The sequence below is a fragment of the Protopterus annectens genome, chromosome 9.part0, assembly GCF_019279795.1.
Source record: "Protopterus annectens isolate FY-2018-M chromosome 9.part0, PAN1.0, whole genome shotgun sequence".
In the NCBI taxonomy this organism is placed as follows: Eukaryota; Metazoa; Chordata; order Ceratodontiformes; family Protopteridae; genus Protopterus; species Protopterus annectens.
In genome coordinates, this window is record NC_056743.1 from 36,450,410 (window position 1) to 36,470,825 (window position 20,416).

Consider the following 20,416-nt stretch of genomic DNA (forward strand, 5'->3'; position numbering starts at 1 on the left):
TGAGCCAAATGGATGTGAAAAAGATTAACAAACTGTACCAGTGTAGTAAGTGCTTCACTGATGTAATCTTGTTTTAAATCCGTTCTGTTGCAATAAGATGAAGTAATAACACTAACATGCTTTTGTAAATCAGTTCTCCTTCTCTCTTTCCTTACTACCTTGGTAATGGAGGTGTCCTGTAGGATATGTGAAATCATTATCTGAAGGCTTCTGTTACTCATGTTAGGTGATACTCTCCTGGGTTTCTGCTACCGAAGTATAGTAGCATCTGTTTAGAAGCAGTGACTTTAAGATGTAACAGACTGCACAATTAATCTAGCCTTCTAAATTCCCTTCTATCTACCCCATCTTCTCAGGTAACCTTCTAGCATTTCATTGTGGGACTGGCCTGGATATTGAAGAGAACTTGTTCCAGATAAGAACCTTGTAATAAACCAGTTACAGCTCAAAACATTTCCTTCGGAATTCCATTTAATGTTAACCTCTTTCTCTCATTGTGCTACCAATTTGTAACCCAAAATACCTTCCTGGGATACAGTTAAAGGTTAAATAATTGTGAAACCACTACTTTGCTTAGATTTGTGTCAGTTTTCATTCTAAAATTAGAGTGCCTCATAATCATGGACCTCCTGATGCCATATAAATCTAGCTTGCCAAAAACACTTCCTCGAAAGTATGATTTGTCAACTTCCTTGTCACATAAAGCTGCTTTGGGGCTAAAATTTGGTTGAACAGTGGAAAAGAGTAGTTAACAGTAAATGGAATTTTCAAGGAATAGTTAGGACTTGTTAAGTGCTTTATTACACTGTACAGACCTGGCAGTTAGTTCAGTCAATTAAGCTTATGAGCTGTTAACAAGCTGCTTACTGTAGTCCATGGATTGAGGCCCTAAGCCTCCATTTGGCTAGTGTTACTTAAACAGTCAGTGTTCTTGGGCAGCTGGTGAACTGAGCTAGGCTCCTCAATTGTCTTTCAGATTGCACACCTTATAACTACTTATGAATGTATAAATTATAACAGGTTACAATAGGTGAAAATGTCAAAAGTGTTTTTCCTCATTCAGCTATAAGAAGAATATATTTATAAGTGCATAGATAAATACTAGCCTAACTGGCCTGAGGGGTCATTTTAAGCTTCGCGAATAACCTAAAGTCAGAAATAAATCCTGTACCTTGTGTCTGGGAGGTGAAAACTTTTACAATTATGCCAAACCCACCCCTCTGTATACTGTACATCTTATATATTCTCAGTCACAACCAGAAGTACACCTAAGAAGAGTCCATTTTATATGTGTCTTATAAGATGGAAGACCACGCCACCTGCTTACGCAAGGCTCTGATTATTTACTTCTAGTACAACCAGTTTTAACTTATTACTACTCATATTTAAGCCAGGACTAAAAGCTTAGAACTGTAGGTTTTCAAACTATCTCCAGAAAAAAACCTCTACTTCTACTTTGCACTTTACAAGATGGCTAGCTTAGTTGCATGTGTCAGTAAATACACTATTATCTATTTTTTTCATTCTTACAGTCACCTCTGTCATTGTGGTTAGTCTTCAAAATCTCACCTTAATAAAAGTCACATAGCTGAAAGATTTGCCACAGTAGTGTTTGGTCAGAATATCAGAGTTATAAGATAAGCGGATTCCCTTCACAAGCTCGAAGTTTCAAAACTTCAAACTGCAACTGGTCGAAACCCTAAGATCGAAGTTTTGAAACTTTGAATGTTTTGAATGGAGATTGCCGTACAGCATGGAACAGGAAATTTACAGTTGTGATCTCGTTGTTGGTATATTTATTTAACAGGGGGTGGGGGGGGGCTTAAAAATGTTTTATTTTATTTATTTTTTTATTTTTTATTATAGTTTCAAAGTATGAAAACTTCAGTCTCATGGTCTCACCTATTTGCAATTTGAAGTTTTGAAACGTTGAGCTTGTGAAGTAGATCTAGGATACGTACCAGTGTATATATTATAAGGAATTCTGGCCAATTCATGTTAATCTTGAAAAATACACATGATGCATCCTGGGCTGGTTGTGTTTTTATTTCAGATACTATACAGAAATGTTTACTCCAAAATTTTGGAAGAAAGAAAAACAATGCTGCAGCCAATACCCAATCACATCCATTTTAGGTATTAACTAATAAGCCTCTTGTATACCATAGAAAATCATCTGAGCCCATTTTAGACTACAAAGATTAGAGTTTCAAAGTGACCTAAAATGATTAAAATGTAGCATAGCATAACCAGCTATTTTTATTTATTATGTCATTAGTTGTCATCTATGACAAAGTTAACCTTTAAACGCACAGTGTTATGAGACTGTGTAAGCCTTCACCACCTGAGAAATCGAGTGTATCCTGTGCTAGAAAATGGCAGTTTGTGTATGATAAACACCACCCTGGGGAAACAGGGTTTAAATACTGATATTTTATTTAACTTTTGTCATTCTACATGTTCAGAGGTAATTCTTCAAGAACACACTGTCAATCATTTTAAGGGATAGCATGGAATATTTCTGTGCAATATCAAAATACACTGACCACTTCAGATATTTCAAAAAATTGCACTGTTACATATTCAATGAGACGTGTCTATGGCAAAATATTAAACATTCATATCTGCACAGATGACTGCATGTTGATTCTATGCTGTATCATTTTACTTTAACAGTGTGCTGCTCATGTAGAACCTTTTACTGGCAATTTTACCTATTTTTGGTAAACAGAGATTTCACAAAAACAGAGTTTATCAAAAGGGTGTGTTTTTAACTATGCCAGATAAGTGCAAGATGTACCTTAATCAACCCTAGAATAGGTATGCATTTTTGTTGTTTACAAACACTGATGTTTCCATCTTTACTATTAGGAACTGATCCCCTGGCTGCTCTGTGTACCTGGCCCCAGCATCTTAAATTGGGTTTGAAACTTCTATCCTACACTAAAACCTTATGAACCTACCTACCTACCTGGTGAAAGGACTCCCTGCAAACAAATCCATCCAACTCCTCTATAGCAAAAAGACTTGCCGTCCTGCTTAATGAACCCTGTTCACTAGGAGGCAAGAAAGTTTGAAACTTCTGTCCTACACTAAAACCTTATGAACCTACCTACCTGGTGAAAGGACTCCCTGCAAACAAATTCATCCAACTCCTCTATAGCAAAAAGACTTGCCGTCCTGCTCAATGAACCCTGTTCACTAGGAGGCAAGAAAGTTTGAAACTTCTATCCTACACTAAAACCTTATGAACCTACCTACCTGGTGAAAGGACTTCCTGCAAACAAATCCATCCAACTCCTCTATAGCAAAAAGACTTGCCGTCCTGCTTAATGAACCCTGTTCACTAGGAGGCAAGAAAGTATGTGTTATCCAATAGAGTGGTAATATTTAAGCACTTGCTTAATATCTGGTGTATGTATTATATGCTACCTTAGCCAGGATACCCAGCAGCCATACTCCCCTCTCTATCCTTAATATTTAGATGTTTTATCACTCCTGTGCTGTCTCCTGCAAGTATCTATAGGAGCCTTCGCAAACCTTGTAACATCTCTCTGCTCACTTGCTTCTGTTGTATTAAAACTATCTGACCACTAGATGGCACTCTAAACCAGGATAGCACCTAAATCATCTATCCTTTCCTGATCTCGAAATAATTTAAAGTTCTGTCCCAGGATTGTGAATGGTCTTCCCGCCCTATCTCTACACTATACCTGCTACTTTCTGCTAGCACTGCTCTCTGCTACCACTTACCTTCACTACCACTGTTTCCTCCCCCTCCTAGACATATTCCTTGTCAACTAAGGTACCCAGCAGTTAGCTGCTTCCTGATAGGTTTTTGCTGACTTACTCGCTTACCTGTCTCAACCCGCTCCATTCGCCCTGCGGGCTCACTCCGCTCCCCTACCCTACCCCCCCAATTCCCACCCATCCCCAGGGGTCCTAACCATAAACCGCCTGTAGCCACACCCCCACTCGTATTCAACCAATCTCATCCTCCTACTCAATTACATGCTAACTACCCAAACTCACCACTTATAGATACTCATTACTTCTAGAAGTACGTAATCAGTTTACAAACTCTAAACCCAACTTACTACATAATGTTGCAGTACCTCCCCACTATCATCCTCTTAAAGATACCTTACCCCAATTACTTATTTACCTAACCGATCACTATGACCACTACACCCAGATTCAAATACCCACTACTGTTCCTCTTATTTGCCATCTTACCTTTACTATCTATAACCTATGTCCTAACTAAATATGAACATTTGACCTTGACTAACATCAGCCAGTCCCTTAAACAATCAACCCTGACAGACCTATTACCTTACCATAACTATATTAATATTACCTCTACACCCTCCTATTTAGTGCCAAAGTTTCATCGTTTAGTCCACATCAACTATAACCAACTCAAGAAAACAAAATATACACCCTGTAAATTCCTAAATATCATACACAGGACTAAAAATGCTAAACTTTTAGATGGTGACATCCATCCAAATCCTGGCCCCAACACCACAACCACCACTATTCCTCCTAAACAAAATCCCTCTACTTCTCAAACCGCCACTAAAGCATCAAACTGTCTCCTCATAGCTCACCTCAATATACAGAACCTAAATAATAAAGTTGCCCACCTCCATGCCCTCTTAGAGGTCCACTCCTTCGACAGCCTTTGCCTAAGAGAGACCTAGTTAAAACCTGCAACACTGGACAGTGAAATCACCCCACCAGGATACAATATCCTGAGATTAGATTGAATAACCAAAAGGGGCGGGGATGTAACAATATTATACAAAGCAGAGTTGCAATTAACACCAATAAATTTGCAACCACCTTCTATTAGTAGAACTGAAATCCTTATTTCTAAACTCCAAATCAACACCTATAAATCAGTCTATATAATATACGCCTACCTCCCTCCTGGTAACAACATAATCACCCTTGAAAATATTCTTTCCTGGCTGTCAGCTAACTACCCACAAGAAACCATTATCCTGGGTGACTTTAATATTGACTGGAATACCTGCATCTCAGACAACCAGACTGCCCACATAAACCCATACCTCTCAACCTGGAAACATCAAAAATCTGGACAAGGCCCATGAAAAATAAGTACAAATCTGTATGCTGATTAACATCTAATTTGCATACACAATTATGTAACTCCATCCACTACAATGGAATTGTGGGATACCAACTTTCAAACGCAAACTGAAGAACAGGCACAGGAGCAGTCGGTGCTGATCATGGAATCGCTCTGCTAACAATGACCATATAACTATGGTCAACTAGGGCAAATGTTTTTTTTCCATGGCAAGGCTTGCAAAGGCCCTAGGGCCATTACCCTAGGAACCTATGATCCTATTAACATATTCTATATTATCTTAAAACGCAATAGCACACTAGTCAGTGTCCGCAAACAGGTGTATAATTAAATGAAAGAAGTAAACACATCAGCATATCTGGACACGTTACAGTTAAAACCCAAACTGTTAAACCTGGAAAGTTCTATTTCAAATTTGATTCAATATTCTATAGAGAAATACAGAATTTACATTCAACCAATGGATGATATTCATATTATTGTCCAAATGAAATATTCATAAAGCTTTCTTCTTGAATATATTTCCTGATGTAACTTGGCTAACAGCTGTCTTGCATTCACACTTCTAGGCAGGGTTGCCAGCAATTGAAAAGACAAAAAGCAGAAAAAGGTTTGTGTCTCACTTTGCTCTATCCTTTATGCCACTAGCTAAATGCTCTCCCAGCCCAGTTTGTTATACAGTTTTGGTCATCACTGTGGCTGGATGTCTTTTTTCTCCCTTGTTTTATTTTTTGTTTAACTACTTATATATATAACTGGTTGGCACCGACCCTTGTAATAAAACTAGTATTTGGAGTCAAAGACTTTACAAATACTGGTATTCTGTTTGATGTGGCAAACAAAACACTGATGTTTGTAAGGCCATTTCCAAATTAACATTACTGGATCAATCTGTAATTTTCTGAACTGTCTTTGAAAAAAAACATGATAGGTGGCAACCTTACTTATAGGCAGTAATGTGCTTTTAATGTTAGTCTGTGGGGAACAGGAATTCATGAAACAGTGGTGTCTCTTCCCAGTGAAACTGACTGCCTGAGAGTGTTTAGTCACTGGGTTGTGACTAGTCACTCTCTCAGTCAAGAGATACAGTTGTCAAATCACTTGTTTTTGTTTCTTTTAATTATAAAAAAAAATAGAACTAGAGATATGGTTTACAAAGCTGCAAAATACTGAAACATTTTGGATAAATTTTCAGGCTTGGTATTGGTAGAATAGATCCATCTGTGAACATTCATTGTGTGAAATCTAGGCTCATAGTTTCACTAGGTGTCAATTTTTTTTGGTAAAGCTGTATAATATTCATCTGCTTACTACTCACTTGCCAGAGTATGGCATTGCAATTACTCAAATCAATGTGGAATGGTGATTTCCGTGTGTATAAAATAACTTTTCAGGAAAATATTGAACAATGAAAGTGGCAGAAGTCATAAACGGGCCACTTAGATTATTGTTTGAAAATGATGGGCTTGAAATCTTGCATAACAAACTTAATGGTGATTCGGTGAATAAATTGAATTCTAGCTCATAATGTTAGGAATACTAGCTCAGAACATTTCAGATTTTTCCTCTTATATTGTCGCACACACACACACACACACACACACACACACACACACACACACACACACACACACACACACTTGAAGTTACTTGAGTTTGTTTGTTTTGTTTTTATTTTATCACAGCAGTTAGCGAAGGCAAAGGAATAAATCGTCTTGCGACTGCTGCTGCAGATTTTGTTAGATTACTTTTTTATCATCATTATTATTTTTTCCCTCACATTTGCTAAGCATGACTTAAGAGCCTTGGTTAGCATGGGGAAGGGAAATGGCAAGTCCCTGCAACTGCTGAACGTTTTGCTGGTTCAGGTTTATTTTTATTTATTTACTTTTTTTTTACTGTTTTTTTTTTCGATACTCACTCACTCAGCTCATAAAGCCACAGTTAGTGACATTAATTATTATGATGACCATTTTTATGCATCCATGTTTTATGACCATTTAATATGATGTTGAGAATCTGCAGTCTTCTTTTTAAAAGGCTCTTTTCATACATTACTATCTTGTTCTTTTACACTGGTTCTCAGTAGAGTTTTATTTTGTGTTCTGCCTTTATTTAAAAAATAATCGAAATGGTAGGAAAGGCTAAATAAGCTTAAGGGTGGGTCTGCAGCCTAAGAGTATTTTGATTTGCTGAGTGGAGTATGTCACATTTGCCAGATGTAGCTATTATTTTTGTTTTGTAATTCAACCATTTAAAGTCAAAAACCTGTTCACTTGAGCTCTTTGTTTAGTGTTCTAGACTTATCCTGCAATATTTAAGAAAGACTAAAAACACAATTTTGGCAGCCTATCACCTTATACAGCAGTATATTTCTAGGCACAGTCCTACTTTTAATACTTGTCAATCTGTCACCAATAAATAAAATCTAACATCTGAATAAAGAAGTAGCCCCTTGTAGATGTAAATCCTAAATTAAATTCTTTCTGCATACACTTACTTCTCCGTTCACAGCCAGAAGCGAGTAAATCTGTTTCTTTTGGCGCGAGCATGAAACTACAGCCAGGAATCCGTTTCGCCAAGTCTAAATAAAATAAATCCCCAGGAGTGAGTAAATCCATTTTTGTGAGCCTAAATAAAATAAATCCTTTCCGTTTGCCTTCATACTTGCTGTTCCCGCTCGCTCTGAAAACATCTGAACCAGAACTATGTCTGCCAAGCTTAATTCCGACAGGCTGGTAGCCCTGATGAGCTGACGTCATCAAGCACGTGATGACGTCAGCTCACAAAGCGTGAAAAAAAAAAAAAATACAAAATAAAGAAAAAAAAATCGGAAATGAAGGGGTGCCACTCGGGAATCGTGGCACCCCATTATTTGGACCCCAAAACTCGGTAAAAAACGAGTAATTTGGGACAGTTGGGAGGTATGCATAAACCTTTATGGTTTTTCTCAAACTATCACCTCCCCCACCAGGATCCATAAACCTAACAACAAAGAAACTACTCTAGACTGGATACTAATAAATAGTCAGCCCCTTTCTTATGATGCAGGAATCCTTCCTGATGATGTCAGTGACCACTCACTGACCTACATAATCAGACAAAAAAATCAATGCTCCTAAATCAACCTCATATAAAACCATTCAGTCCAATAAAAACTTTAACCGTATTAACTTCCAAACTGAACTGAAAGCATGTGACTGGTCACCCCTAAGATACCTCCAATTAGACAAAGCTGTATCCTATTTTAATGCCAAATACTTAGAAATCCTGGACCATCATGCCCCATCCCGCTTAATGAGAAATAGGACTAAAACCGCTCCATGGCTAATAAAAGAGACAAGGCACAAAATTACACAAAGAAATAAAATCTGGGCCAAATGGCGAGCAACTAAAAACCCAGCTGATCATCTAACATTTAGACAGTTGAGAAATACTACCAAAAAATCTATACTACTAGATAAAAGAAACTTCAACCATAACAACCAGCAAACCCATCAATATAAACCTCAAAAGTTCTTGGCAGGCATTAACAGACTCCTCCACCCAGGACATTCCAAAACTCCTTCCCCAACAGGATCCACCTATGAAACTCCTAAGCATATTGCCAATGATTTTAATACCTTCTTTACTGACTGAAGCAGTCCAAACTCTCGCCAACTCACTACCTCCTGTTAGCACATGTCTATCATCCTTCTTGATGACTTTAACCCCCTTGTTTAATTTACAGCCAGTCCCAACGTCCCTCATCTGCACTCTTCTTCATAAACTAAAACCTTGCACCCCCTCAGCTGACCATCTGCCAGCAGAATATCTACAAATAGCTGCAGCAGCAATAGCCTTTCCTATTTCCATCCTTATAAATAGAACCATTACTGAAGGAACAATCACATCTATCTGGAAAGTCTCCAACATTATCCCACTGCACAAAGGGGGCAACTCAACTGAACTCTCAAACTACCGCCCAATAGCTCTACTCTCTCCTTTAGCTAAAATTATGGAAAAGTGTATCCACCGCCAACTACTAGACCACCCACTGCAAAATAACTTACTAGCTAACTGTCAACATGGCTTTAGGTCTCCCCATAGTACCACCACAGCCCTCTTATCCTTTTCTGACTGTATTAACAATAACCGAAACAACAATACTTTATCCTCAGCACTCTTTATTGACCTATCAAAAGCCTTTGATATGGTCAGTCATCAACTTCTTTTGAATATACTTGGTTCTCTCTCATTAGATACACAGGCTTTACAATGGTTTAAATCCTACCTTGAGAATAGGCAACAGGCTGTGCTTTGGGAAAATAATCTATCCTCTCACCTTCCTATTACCCTAGGAGTCCCTCAAGATTCTATCTTAGGCCCTCTCCTTTTCTCAATTTTCATAAATGATCTCAATCTGATCATTCCTCAAGCTACACATATCCATTATGCTGATGACTCCACACTAATATGCTCAGACCTCTGCAGCTCAACCTCAGGCCATTACCCAAACAGTGCTTAACAGTGCAGAAAGGCGGTTCTTACAGCATAGCCTCCTGAATCCTAAAAAAGCAAAACTACTACTCTTCACTCCCACATAAAGGTCCCCCCCAATTGACTTCACAGTTATATCCAGTGATGACATCATTATATCTCCTGACCCAACTACCAAGCTCTTAGGGGTAACAATAGACCATGATCTTAGCTTTGACATACATATTAACACAACAATAAAAACAGTAAATAGAAAATTAGGCTCCCTCTATAGGATTAAACCCTTCCTTACTCCAACAGCTAGAACAACTATTGCCCTCACCCATCTAATTTCCACCCTCCTCTATGCCTGTCCCATCTATACCAACCTATCAAAAAACAACTTTAAAAAAATAGCTACCTCCTACAACAATATTGCCAGATTTGCTACTGGTTCCTCATTTAGAACTCACCACTGTCAAAACCTAAAGCAACTAGGATGGCTAGAACTTCATAATCAACTTCAGATTAAACAACTTATTATCGCCCATAAGATCCTCTATCTTCCTAAAAATACTCCTATACTTACAAGCCTTCTTACCCCCTACAGTAATTTGACAACCCTTCGCTCAGCCAATAAAGTACTGGCATCCACAGTCAAATCCAAAAATAAGGCCGGTGATTAGCTGTTTGCCAACACTGTTGGCAAATCCTGGAACCTCCTTCCCAATGAACTCTCAACTCTCTCCTCAGTGAAACTGTTCAAAAAAACAACTCAGAGAACACCTTTGTAACCACTGGTTATGCCCTTGTAGTAACCCAGACTAATCTTACCACCACTTTCTCTGAACCCTACCTACATAACCATTTGCAATTTAATTCCAACTCTCTCCATGTCTCAGACAGTGGACACACCTTTACTATTTTAGTATTTATAACATTTTCATTCACGTAATCCTCTTCTAATTATGTACTTACATAGCTTGCAGCAGTAACTTGTTATCACATAAAAATATCTATATAGACTTTCTTTATACTTCCTACTACATGCGTCCTTAAAGTTGCTATGCTACTATAGGATAAATGGTATGACTCACTGCTAAATATTGCTCCTTGAGCTGCTACATTTATTTGTGTATTTTTTCTTCACCTCTCTTTCTTATTGTGTGCCACTGTAAAATTGTTTGTTGCTCTATCTGTTTCTTATCTTCTGCTCCTTTAATAATAATATTTGTCTATATAACATGTGTATTCTTCAGCTTAAAATAGTACTGTACCTTAATTTGTTACAAATTTACTTATCTGTACCTGAAGTTGTAAATTTTGCTTATGTGGAGGTTTTCTCCCTGGGCCTCTACCAAAAATGGACATATATCCAGTTAGACTAGCCCGGTCAACAAATGTAAATAAATAAATAAAATAAATGTTCATAAACATAATGTGCAGAGATACAAGTACTCTGTGTACTTTTGTACAACGCCTTACTGGATTGTGATTCATAGACATGGATAGTGGCCCTTAATTCTTTATGGCTGTGCAACAGCTCACCAGAACGAAACTGCACCCACTTACAAGTTAACGATTTTGTGAACTTACTAAAACTCAAGTAGCAGCATGCAGCTCAGCAAATTGGTAGGAATGAGAAACTAACCTTACAAAAATGTAGGAGAAGATGAGAGTCACACTGCAAAGTACAGATGACAGGAAGAATGCGGATGCATTTTTAGTCACAGAATAAAGAACAACCATGGACTTGAGGACCCTAGTGTAGTGGTTTGTAGAGGACAAAATTACTTAAAATGAGAAATGTTTAATAAAGTCATAAACACCATAAGAACTCCAAAAGGAAATGTAAGGAACACCAATGCAATGTGAATAAGCTGAGTGGTAGGCAAAAGACATGCAGGAACAGTACAGTAATGCTGACAGTAACACAATATGACATTTAAAGCAGACATAAACAAGATCCCCTTGTCTATCACAAACACAGAAATGCCTCTCACAGCATAGCCCCATGCAGACAATAACAGGTGATGTGGTAGACAGTGATTACCCCTCCCCACATTAATCATACGGGGGGCAAGGATTTACAAATGTTAGCTAAAGCAGCCTGGTACTACACTTAAGAAAGTTAGAAGTGTGTACTTATCTGCCACAGAGAGTGTGCTGTCCTTCTCCCATGTGTCCCCACAGGGTTTCCCAAGTGGACACCATTGCGTCTACAACAGGTGTAAACTCACAAAGTCCATACAGAGGTAATCCCCAGCAAGCAGATATTCAGCAGCTACAGCATGCAAAACAGGTGGCAACTATATGTCCAAAGCGGGTATCCCATACAGTGTTCCAGGGCCAAGGGGGTAAACCTGACATTGAAGATGGATGCCTGGAATGGTAATCCAAGCTGGAACATATGAAGGATGCCATCCATAGCACACATGATGAAAGTCAGAAAGGTAAGACAAACACAGCTATCCACACAAGCATAATGCCCACATGGACAGATATCACCATGCCCCACAACAGCAGCAGTAGATATTGCAGGTCAGTAATACTGTCCACTAAAAATGCCAAAGTTCTCCAAGGTGGCCTATGAAGAATGCTTATCAGGTAGAGTAGTAATGATCTCACCTTTGGTGTAAATGTAATATTATGAAACTTTATTAAAAGAAATAAAATATGGTTACAAAATAAAGAGATAAAGTCATAAAAAATAGATTAATGATTCAGGGATTGTCGGAGACACCAGTTCAAACCTGTCAGGCTTGAACATAACATTTACAGTAAATGTACATGGCAGTGTTGCAGATTCAATAAATGTTTAAACCATTACGAAGACCAGACAAAGCCTTTTGAATATATCCAGCACAATGCAACACGGATAAGATTAACTGCATCCCAAAATAAATCAGTAAAACAATTTTTTGTATTTATCCTTTGTTAACTGGCATAGTCCCACTAGACTCATGGCTTCTTTTGAGTGTAGACACAAGGCGGAATTTCTGCTACCAGTGGAAATTTGACCAGGGCATCCATGATATTTCTCTACTTTTTTTTTAATAACTGTTATAGGATGTTTTAAAATCACCTGAGTTACCTCTAACCATAGCTCCCAACTGTCCAGTTTTTCACAGAATGTCCTGATTTGTGCCTCACATTTTTGGTCTGTTCCTCATAAAATGTCTGATTTTCTGTATTTTTGTGGCAAATCAGTGAGGACTGAATTCACTAAACAATGACAGGCATTTGAGTTTCAGACTTCATATCCTTCAGAAAAATGCATGATAACACAATGCCTTTTATTCTAGCAAATCTCTAAGTGTATAAGAGCAATATTTAAAATTTGTCCCTATTTTTGGAACTTTGTTGCCACATTATTTTTGGCTCTGTCCAGATTTTTGTGCTAAGAAGTTGAGAGGAATGCCTTTCGTTCTAGCAAATCACTAAGTGTATGACAGCAATATTTAAAATTTGTCCCTATTTTTGGAACTTTGTTGCCACATTATTTTTGGCTCTGTCCAGATTTTTTGTGCTAAGAAGTTGAGAGGTATACCTCCAACTCAAGCATGACTCAAAATGTTTTGTAATAATTCGGAGCTTTTTTCCCTGGACCTCCACTAAAAATGAGCTTCTACTCATTTGGACTTTCCTGGTAATCAAATGTCAATAAACAATAAATAAATAAATACTAGCTATAGCTGTTGGCTGTGTTTACAGTGCTACCATTTCATTTGAGCACACTACATTCTTATTGCTTTCCGTTTCATATTCTGGATGAGTTTACAGAAAGCCTCACTACTGTCACCCGTCTCGATGGTTTTACCTCAACCAACAAAATGATAAATAAATAAATAAATAAAATAAATGGGACTTTGGTTTAATATCTCTTCTGAAGGATGACACACTCAGCAGTGTAGCACTTCCCAATGCTACTCTTCAGTGTTAGCACTAATCATCTGGAGTGAGACTAGAACCCAGTCGTCTGGTCTTCCAACACCAGAGTAAAGTGTGCTACCTGTTGCACCACTGACACTGCGATAAGAACACTCGATCACTACAGTGAAAAGAATCAAAGTTTTATTTGAGGTAAAACCATCGAGACGGGTGACAGTAGTGAGGCTTTCTGTAAAATAATCCAAAATATGAAACGGAAAGCAATAAGAATGTAATATGCTCAAATGAAATGGTAGCACTGTAAACACAGCCAACAGCTATAGCTAGTATTTATTTATTTATTGTTTATTGACATTTGATTACCAGGAAAGTCCAAATGGGTAGAAGGTCATTTTCAGTGGAAGTCCAGGGAAAAAAGCTTCAAATTATTACAAAACATTTTAAGAACAATAATTATAGAATCTTCAAAAATAAAACAAAACATTTGCAGTTTAAGTATTTATAACAAATTAGACATAATATAAGAACATTTGTTAAGAATTGATACTATGTATATGACAAACATTTAATATTAGAGAACTTTTAGACAGTGTGTACAGAAATTAAAGGTAAGTTAGTCTAATAGAAACATGAATTGCAATATGAAGTGAAGGAAACACAGACTCATGGTATATTTAGAGAGAAAGTCAGGAAAGAGAAGTTAGATAGCAGTAAGGAAGTAAGTGAAAATGGGAGAGTAAGGAGATGTAAGGAATGAAAAGGTACTTTTTCACATTTAGGGATATAGTTTATCCTGGTTTTAAGCAAGAACAGAGTCTGAATTTAACTAAGACGTCTTTGCAAGTGGTTTTAAAAGATGATAGTTGTCCTCCCTGCAACACAATCCTACTTGAAATTACATCCAAAATAGTGACTCCTACCCTCAGTAAGGTCATAAATGCTAGCTCCATGAAACCAGATGACATATCTTGTTAGTGCAGTCAGAAATAACCTAGCCTACTCCCTTATGTAAATTCTTAATACACTATTAAAAAATGGCTTTCTACCTCATACATGTAAGTAAGCTACTATGATCTCATGCCAGAAGGAAGACTCTTCCACAGACTCCAGTTATTGCAGACAGATCAGCCACACAAGCATATTATGCAAAGTGATGGAGGGATTCTTTATAGAACCCATATAGATACTCGTCGGAAATCCCCTTGATCCTAATGCAGTACAGTTTTGTCAAAGGTAGCTGTAGTATGTGTAACCTCATAAATTTGTTGAGTGTGAGACCTCTATCCTGGATGAAGAATAAACTGTTCATGAGACTTACCCAGATATGACAAAACACCACACCCCATAATGAAATCATGCAAAGACTCAGAGCTCTGAATGGAAATTAAGCCATAGTAATGTGAAACCAGAACTGGTTACTTGCTTGTTCACAACAGATAAGAATAAGAGGACTCCTATCCTCTGCTTTTTGGCATCTTTTTTTTCTCAAAAGTCTCACCAAATGTGTAGATGACTACATATTTTAGAGCATTGCCCTTAACCCTGCTAACATCATCTTCCTTTAAGCAGCACTAAACATTACTCATGAATGGTTTTCTAGAAATTACCTTGAATTCAATGCCTAAAATGCAGCATTCCAGTATTTGATTAAAAAAGCAAGTCTACAAGTTTATATGCCGTTAATGGGAAACAGTGAAGAGTGACAAAATATTTAAAATCCTTGGAGTCCTTGTCGATAATGACCTTTCATTTCATAACATTATAACTGCTAATGTCATTGCAGTATAAACAGTTGCCCAGCTGATAATTCTTGAAGTCACGTTAGCAAAGTGATTGCACCCCCCTTACGCAGCTTTCATCAGATCAGTTCCAGAATATTTTGCTGTGTTCTGTAATCTACTCATGTACCATTTGGTAGAGTTGGATGAGGTAGAAAGACTTCTCACCTATGGGATTAAGGGCTTTAATGCCTGGTCTTAGTTTCACAGGTATGTACAAAGCTAACGACCACAACAGCCTTCTGACAAATTCTGGTACCCTTGGTAACTGTAAGCAGGGACTTGGGAGATGAAACACTTGCAAGCAGAGGCCTGGGCGATGATCCATTTACATGGCTGCCTCAGTCCATTAGAGAAATACGTGCCAAACCAGGGATGAATTTTCTGTTTCCCATCTGATTGTCCAAGTTACATTTGAATTGAATTAGGGAGGAACTCTGCTTCACATGGATGGGGAGCCTGTTACAGAGAAGGAGTAGTCTCTGGGATATATACCTGTCTCTCCAGAAGGTCTTATTTATATCACAGGGAAGGTTTAAGTCTTTAGAATGGGTAATTCAGGTGCTGTTTGTTTTGTGGATATGTAAGAGGTCCATCAGAGTGGGGTCTGACAATGCCCTGTATGCCAGGCATAGATCTCCCCTCAACAGCCTGCATGAGACAGACTACAGGGATAGGGCTTTCAGGTGGTCTGCATAGCGAGGAACCTCTGTGGACATTCCAGTTGTTGGATGTGCATGGTTAGGTACATACCAAAGGGGGCATTCTACTCAATGATAGGTCTGATGAATGCTAAATACAGGGAGCAGTGACCTTGGACCTAGACACCATACCTTGGTTTATAAGTTGCACAAAATAGAATGATTTCCAAACTGTTGTAGAAATGTGGTGGTGAACAGCTTGATTACTGTCTGTGTGTGTCACCAGGTTCCTGACTAAATGGGTTAACTCTTAAGGGTGTTATGTCAATATGATAATTACCAGGGGTAGATGACTTCCCAAAGGATACTACCATGCATTTTGTGGCATTTAGTTTTAGTCCAGGGCTCTAACACAATTTATTTGTCTGTGTCAGCCTTTCCTGGAGAACATTAATGTTGGTGGGGGATTCTATGACTGCTCCTAAATTGCAGTCATATGCAAATTTGGACAGGCAGAGGTCCTTGGTATTGGTCTTGACATCAGAGAAGTAAATGCCAAAAAGAAGCAGTCCCAGAACCAATCCCTGAGGTACCCTGCTTGTGACTGGTCTCTTTGTAGAGGCACACTCTGCAATTCTAACTTCCTGGGTTCTGTCTGTGAGCCAGTTGCCTATCCACTATGTGACATAAGGGTTTACACGTAAACTCCTGAGTCTGTCAACAATGTCCAAGCCTGGTATTATGTCAAATGCCTTGACCAGGTCAAAGTAGGCAGTGTGAACTGTTTTGCTCTTATCCATTGCTTTGGTGACTTTCTCAAAGAAGTCCACCAGGATGAGTAGGCTTGTCCTTCCCTTGATGAAACCAAATTGGGTTGGGTCCAGTTTCTGGAGGTTTCCTATGTCATTATTGGTCATTTCCATGATAAGTATTTCCATTGCTTTGCATATGAGACTAATGAGATTTGTGGGTCTGTAGTTTCCAAATTACAGCAACTCTTTCTCTTCTCTTATATCATCACTTTTTTAGAGACTAGCTATGCCTAACATACAAAGTATTAGAAATTGTTTACTTAGAATACCTTTCTGGTAATCTTAATGCATGAGGACGCTCAACCTCAATAAAAATTAATATTGACTACACTGTGAAACTTGACAGCTTCAGATCTTAAAGACTTCTGCACTTATGCAATAAACTGTCCCCCCCATTAAACTCACCCCATCAGTTAGTATTTTCAAAATAGAGCTGGGTGGGTGGTTTGGACCTGGCCCAATGGAACAGAGGGATACAGACCTCATTGTACCCCAGATGCTCCATTTTCAAAGGTGCTGCAGAGGTGCTAGAGATATAGAGGAGGGGAGGATTGGAGTAAATGGCCAAAATCAGCCTGCCCATCTGGGGAAGGAAGGCAGCTTGGCTGCTGCACTGTGGTAGCATGCACTTCCAGAGTACAGCTACTGTGGGGCACACAAGCTGCAGAGTAGATGGGGACAGGACAGTCACATGATATACTGATTATCCTTCTTCCTACCATTCAGTTCTTACCTCTTTATGGGAACAAATGGGGTGACGCCTCTCTCTGCAGTGGAGGAGTGACTGGGTCAGTTGAGTGCAGGAATGGGAGTAATTGGATCTATCATTTGGACTGCCAGAAAAAAAAAGCAAATGGATGACTACATGGACACACACAAGTTCCTACTTCAGACTACTTTTTTTCTACTTCAGACTTGTACATTCTGTATTTCTGTTCTGTGCCACACCTTCTGTCTAGTAAAGGTAACCCTAAAAAGTGTAAAAACATTACCAGAACCATACATATAAAATGGTAGCCTTACAACAGACCCAGCTAATTACAGACCTGCCAGCCTTACAAGCCTCGTTTCAAAGCCTTGGAACATATCATAACTGATCTCATAACTGGTGATATTGAGAATCTTTTTAGACTTGACCCCCACAATAGTTTACTTTTGAGAAGGGTGGATCCTGATTATTTAATCTGGCAACTTTCTTAAAAAGGTTAGAGAGGTAGTAGATGGTGGTCATGCAATGCAATGCATGCAGTGTATCTGACTATGTCATTTGATATTATTCCCCAAGATGGCATCATACAAAATTTAAATGCTTTAAAACTTAACCTGTACATGATAAGATGCATAGTAAGCTGGCTTAAAGACAGAATCCACTCAGTGCGAGTTGTAGATGCTTCTTCAGAAAGCATGAAAGTGACCAGAGGTGTCCCTCATAGCTCAGTGCTTGTACCTCTTTTTTACTCCCTTATACCCAGCATTAATCAGGCCAATTATTGAGTACAATGCCCTCTTTGAGCTATATCTCACCAAACATATCAAACAATTAGAAAGACCCCAAAGATTCATAACCAAAAAAGATGACAGGCTTTAAGTCCTTGAGCTACTGTACCAAGAGAGGCTGGAAGTTCTATCCTTTTATTCAGTATGTTATGAACTTTTGAGAGGAGATCTGTGTCTTACTTACTGTTCCATTAGAGACCCGATTGTGCTGGACCTTGCATTTTTCTAGAGTTCCTGTGTCTCCACCAGTACTAGAACCAGGAGTCTAAGCCTTTACCAAAAGATAAATAAAACACGATGGAGGGAGAGGTTTATAACCTAGTGCCTCCCAAACATCTGGAATGAACTTCCCTTGCATATTAAACAATGTGACTCACTAACGTCCTTTAAATATAAACTAAATGACTGGATAGGTATCCATAAATTTACTCCAGGATTGACCAGTAATGCCCTCCTGAAGAAAGTAGGTGCTGCCGGAGGGAGTGTACTGGTAAGGCAAGAATAGTCATGTGACTCAGTGGCCTTCAAGTATTTATAAACCTATGAATCTCTATATCTTTTGTCAGTGAAATGTAAAGCCACTGACTCAAACCTGAGAAAAGGGTGCATTATGAAATACAGATTAACCAAATATCAACTGAAAAAAAAAATTGCAAAAGGAAAACACTTTTCTTTTTGTGATCGTGCAAGAACAAAACACAGTCACAATCATGATAGTGTTACATAATTTTTTTTTTTAGGTAAGATGCTGGATTTGGGTTGGGGCACCACCTTACTAATGCCTTCTAACCTTAACCCCAATCCTAACTCTGCACCTTACCTTAAAATAATCCTTTTCATAACACTACCACTACACAAAACAGGTTCAGGCTTACACTAAATGCACTAAGTTACATGCACAGCACATAACATTTCCACTACGCAAAACAGGTTCAGGCCACACCAAATGCACCAGCATACATGCACAGCACATCACGCTACCACTACACAAAAACAGGTTCAGGCACACACCAAATGCACCATCATACACGTGCAGCACATAACACTACCACTACACAAAACAAACTCAGGCACACATGAAATGTACCAACATACATGCACAACACATAACATTGCCACTACACAAAACAGGTTCTGGCCACACCAAATGCACCAGCATACATGCACAGCACATAACACTACCACTACACAAAACAGGTTCAGGCACACACCAAATGCACCAACATACACGTGCAGCACATAACACTACCACTACACAAAACAAACTCAGGCACACATGAAATGTACCAACATACATGCACAACACATAACATTGCCACTACACAAAACAGGTTCAGGCCACACCAAATGCACCATCATACACGTGCAGCACATAACACTACCACAACACATAACAAACTCAGGCACACACGAAATGTACCAGCATGCATGCACAACGCATAACAGTACCACTACACCAAACAGGCTCATGGCAACACACACACACACACACACACACACACACACACACACACACACACACACACACACACATGCATTAGATAAGATCATGAACTTGATTACGGTTCTTGTTGCATATTAGTTCAGTTATTAATAGTACAGGCCAGCAGGAGTGTTCTGTACTGGATAAGATGATGAGTTTATGGTTTTCTTCCTTTTTGTATGTCTTCCAAACTGATGTCACCTATTGTCTAGCTTAGACGTGTCCAACCTGCAGCCCTCAGAGCTCTTCCATGCGGCCCTCAACCTCTAACTGCAACATCGATGTATGCATGCCCCAAAACACTTTTTTTGTTTTGTGTTTTTCGCTCCTATGACCTGTAACGCTAATGCCGGTGTGCACATGTGCCAAAGCACCCTTCTAGTTTTGTTTTTGAGCCAAAAAAGGGTCAGTGTGTTTAAGCCATTATTTTGTGCCGAACAATAAGTGTGTGTGTGTTCTCGCTGAAGAGGGACTCATGTATGGATTTGCCTCTGTTGCCTTTGAAAGGGACAGCAATTACCTGTGTTAATAGGTAAGTACGGAGTGAGTGAGTGCATGCATGAAAGCAGAATTGTGTGCGCGAAAGTAGAAAAAGAGTGTGTGTGTGTGTGTGTGTGTGTGTGTGTGTGTGTGTGTGTGTGTGTGTGTGTGTATGTGTGCATGACAGAGAGAGATGCATGCACAAGGAGGCTAACAATGATCAGTCTACCTACTGAACACAAACAAGTTAGCTCACA

The 20,416-nt window shown here is 38.7% G+C and overlaps 1 protein-coding gene across 1 annotated transcript in view; it reads left to right on the forward strand.

Moving 5' to 3' along the window:
- The first annotated feature begins 6 nt into the window (after positions 1 to 6).
- LOC122810848 (embryonic protein UVS.2-like) overlaps positions 7 to 20,416 on the forward strand; it is a 237,680-nt gene continuing 217,270 nt past the window's right edge. Inside the window, exon 1 of the mRNA XM_044082400.1 lies at positions 7 to 45. Within this exon, the coding sequence (XP_043938335.1) occupies positions 9 to 45 (37 nt within the window). The 5' untranslated portion in view covers positions 7 to 8. The remainder of the gene's footprint in view (positions 46 to 20,416) is intronic.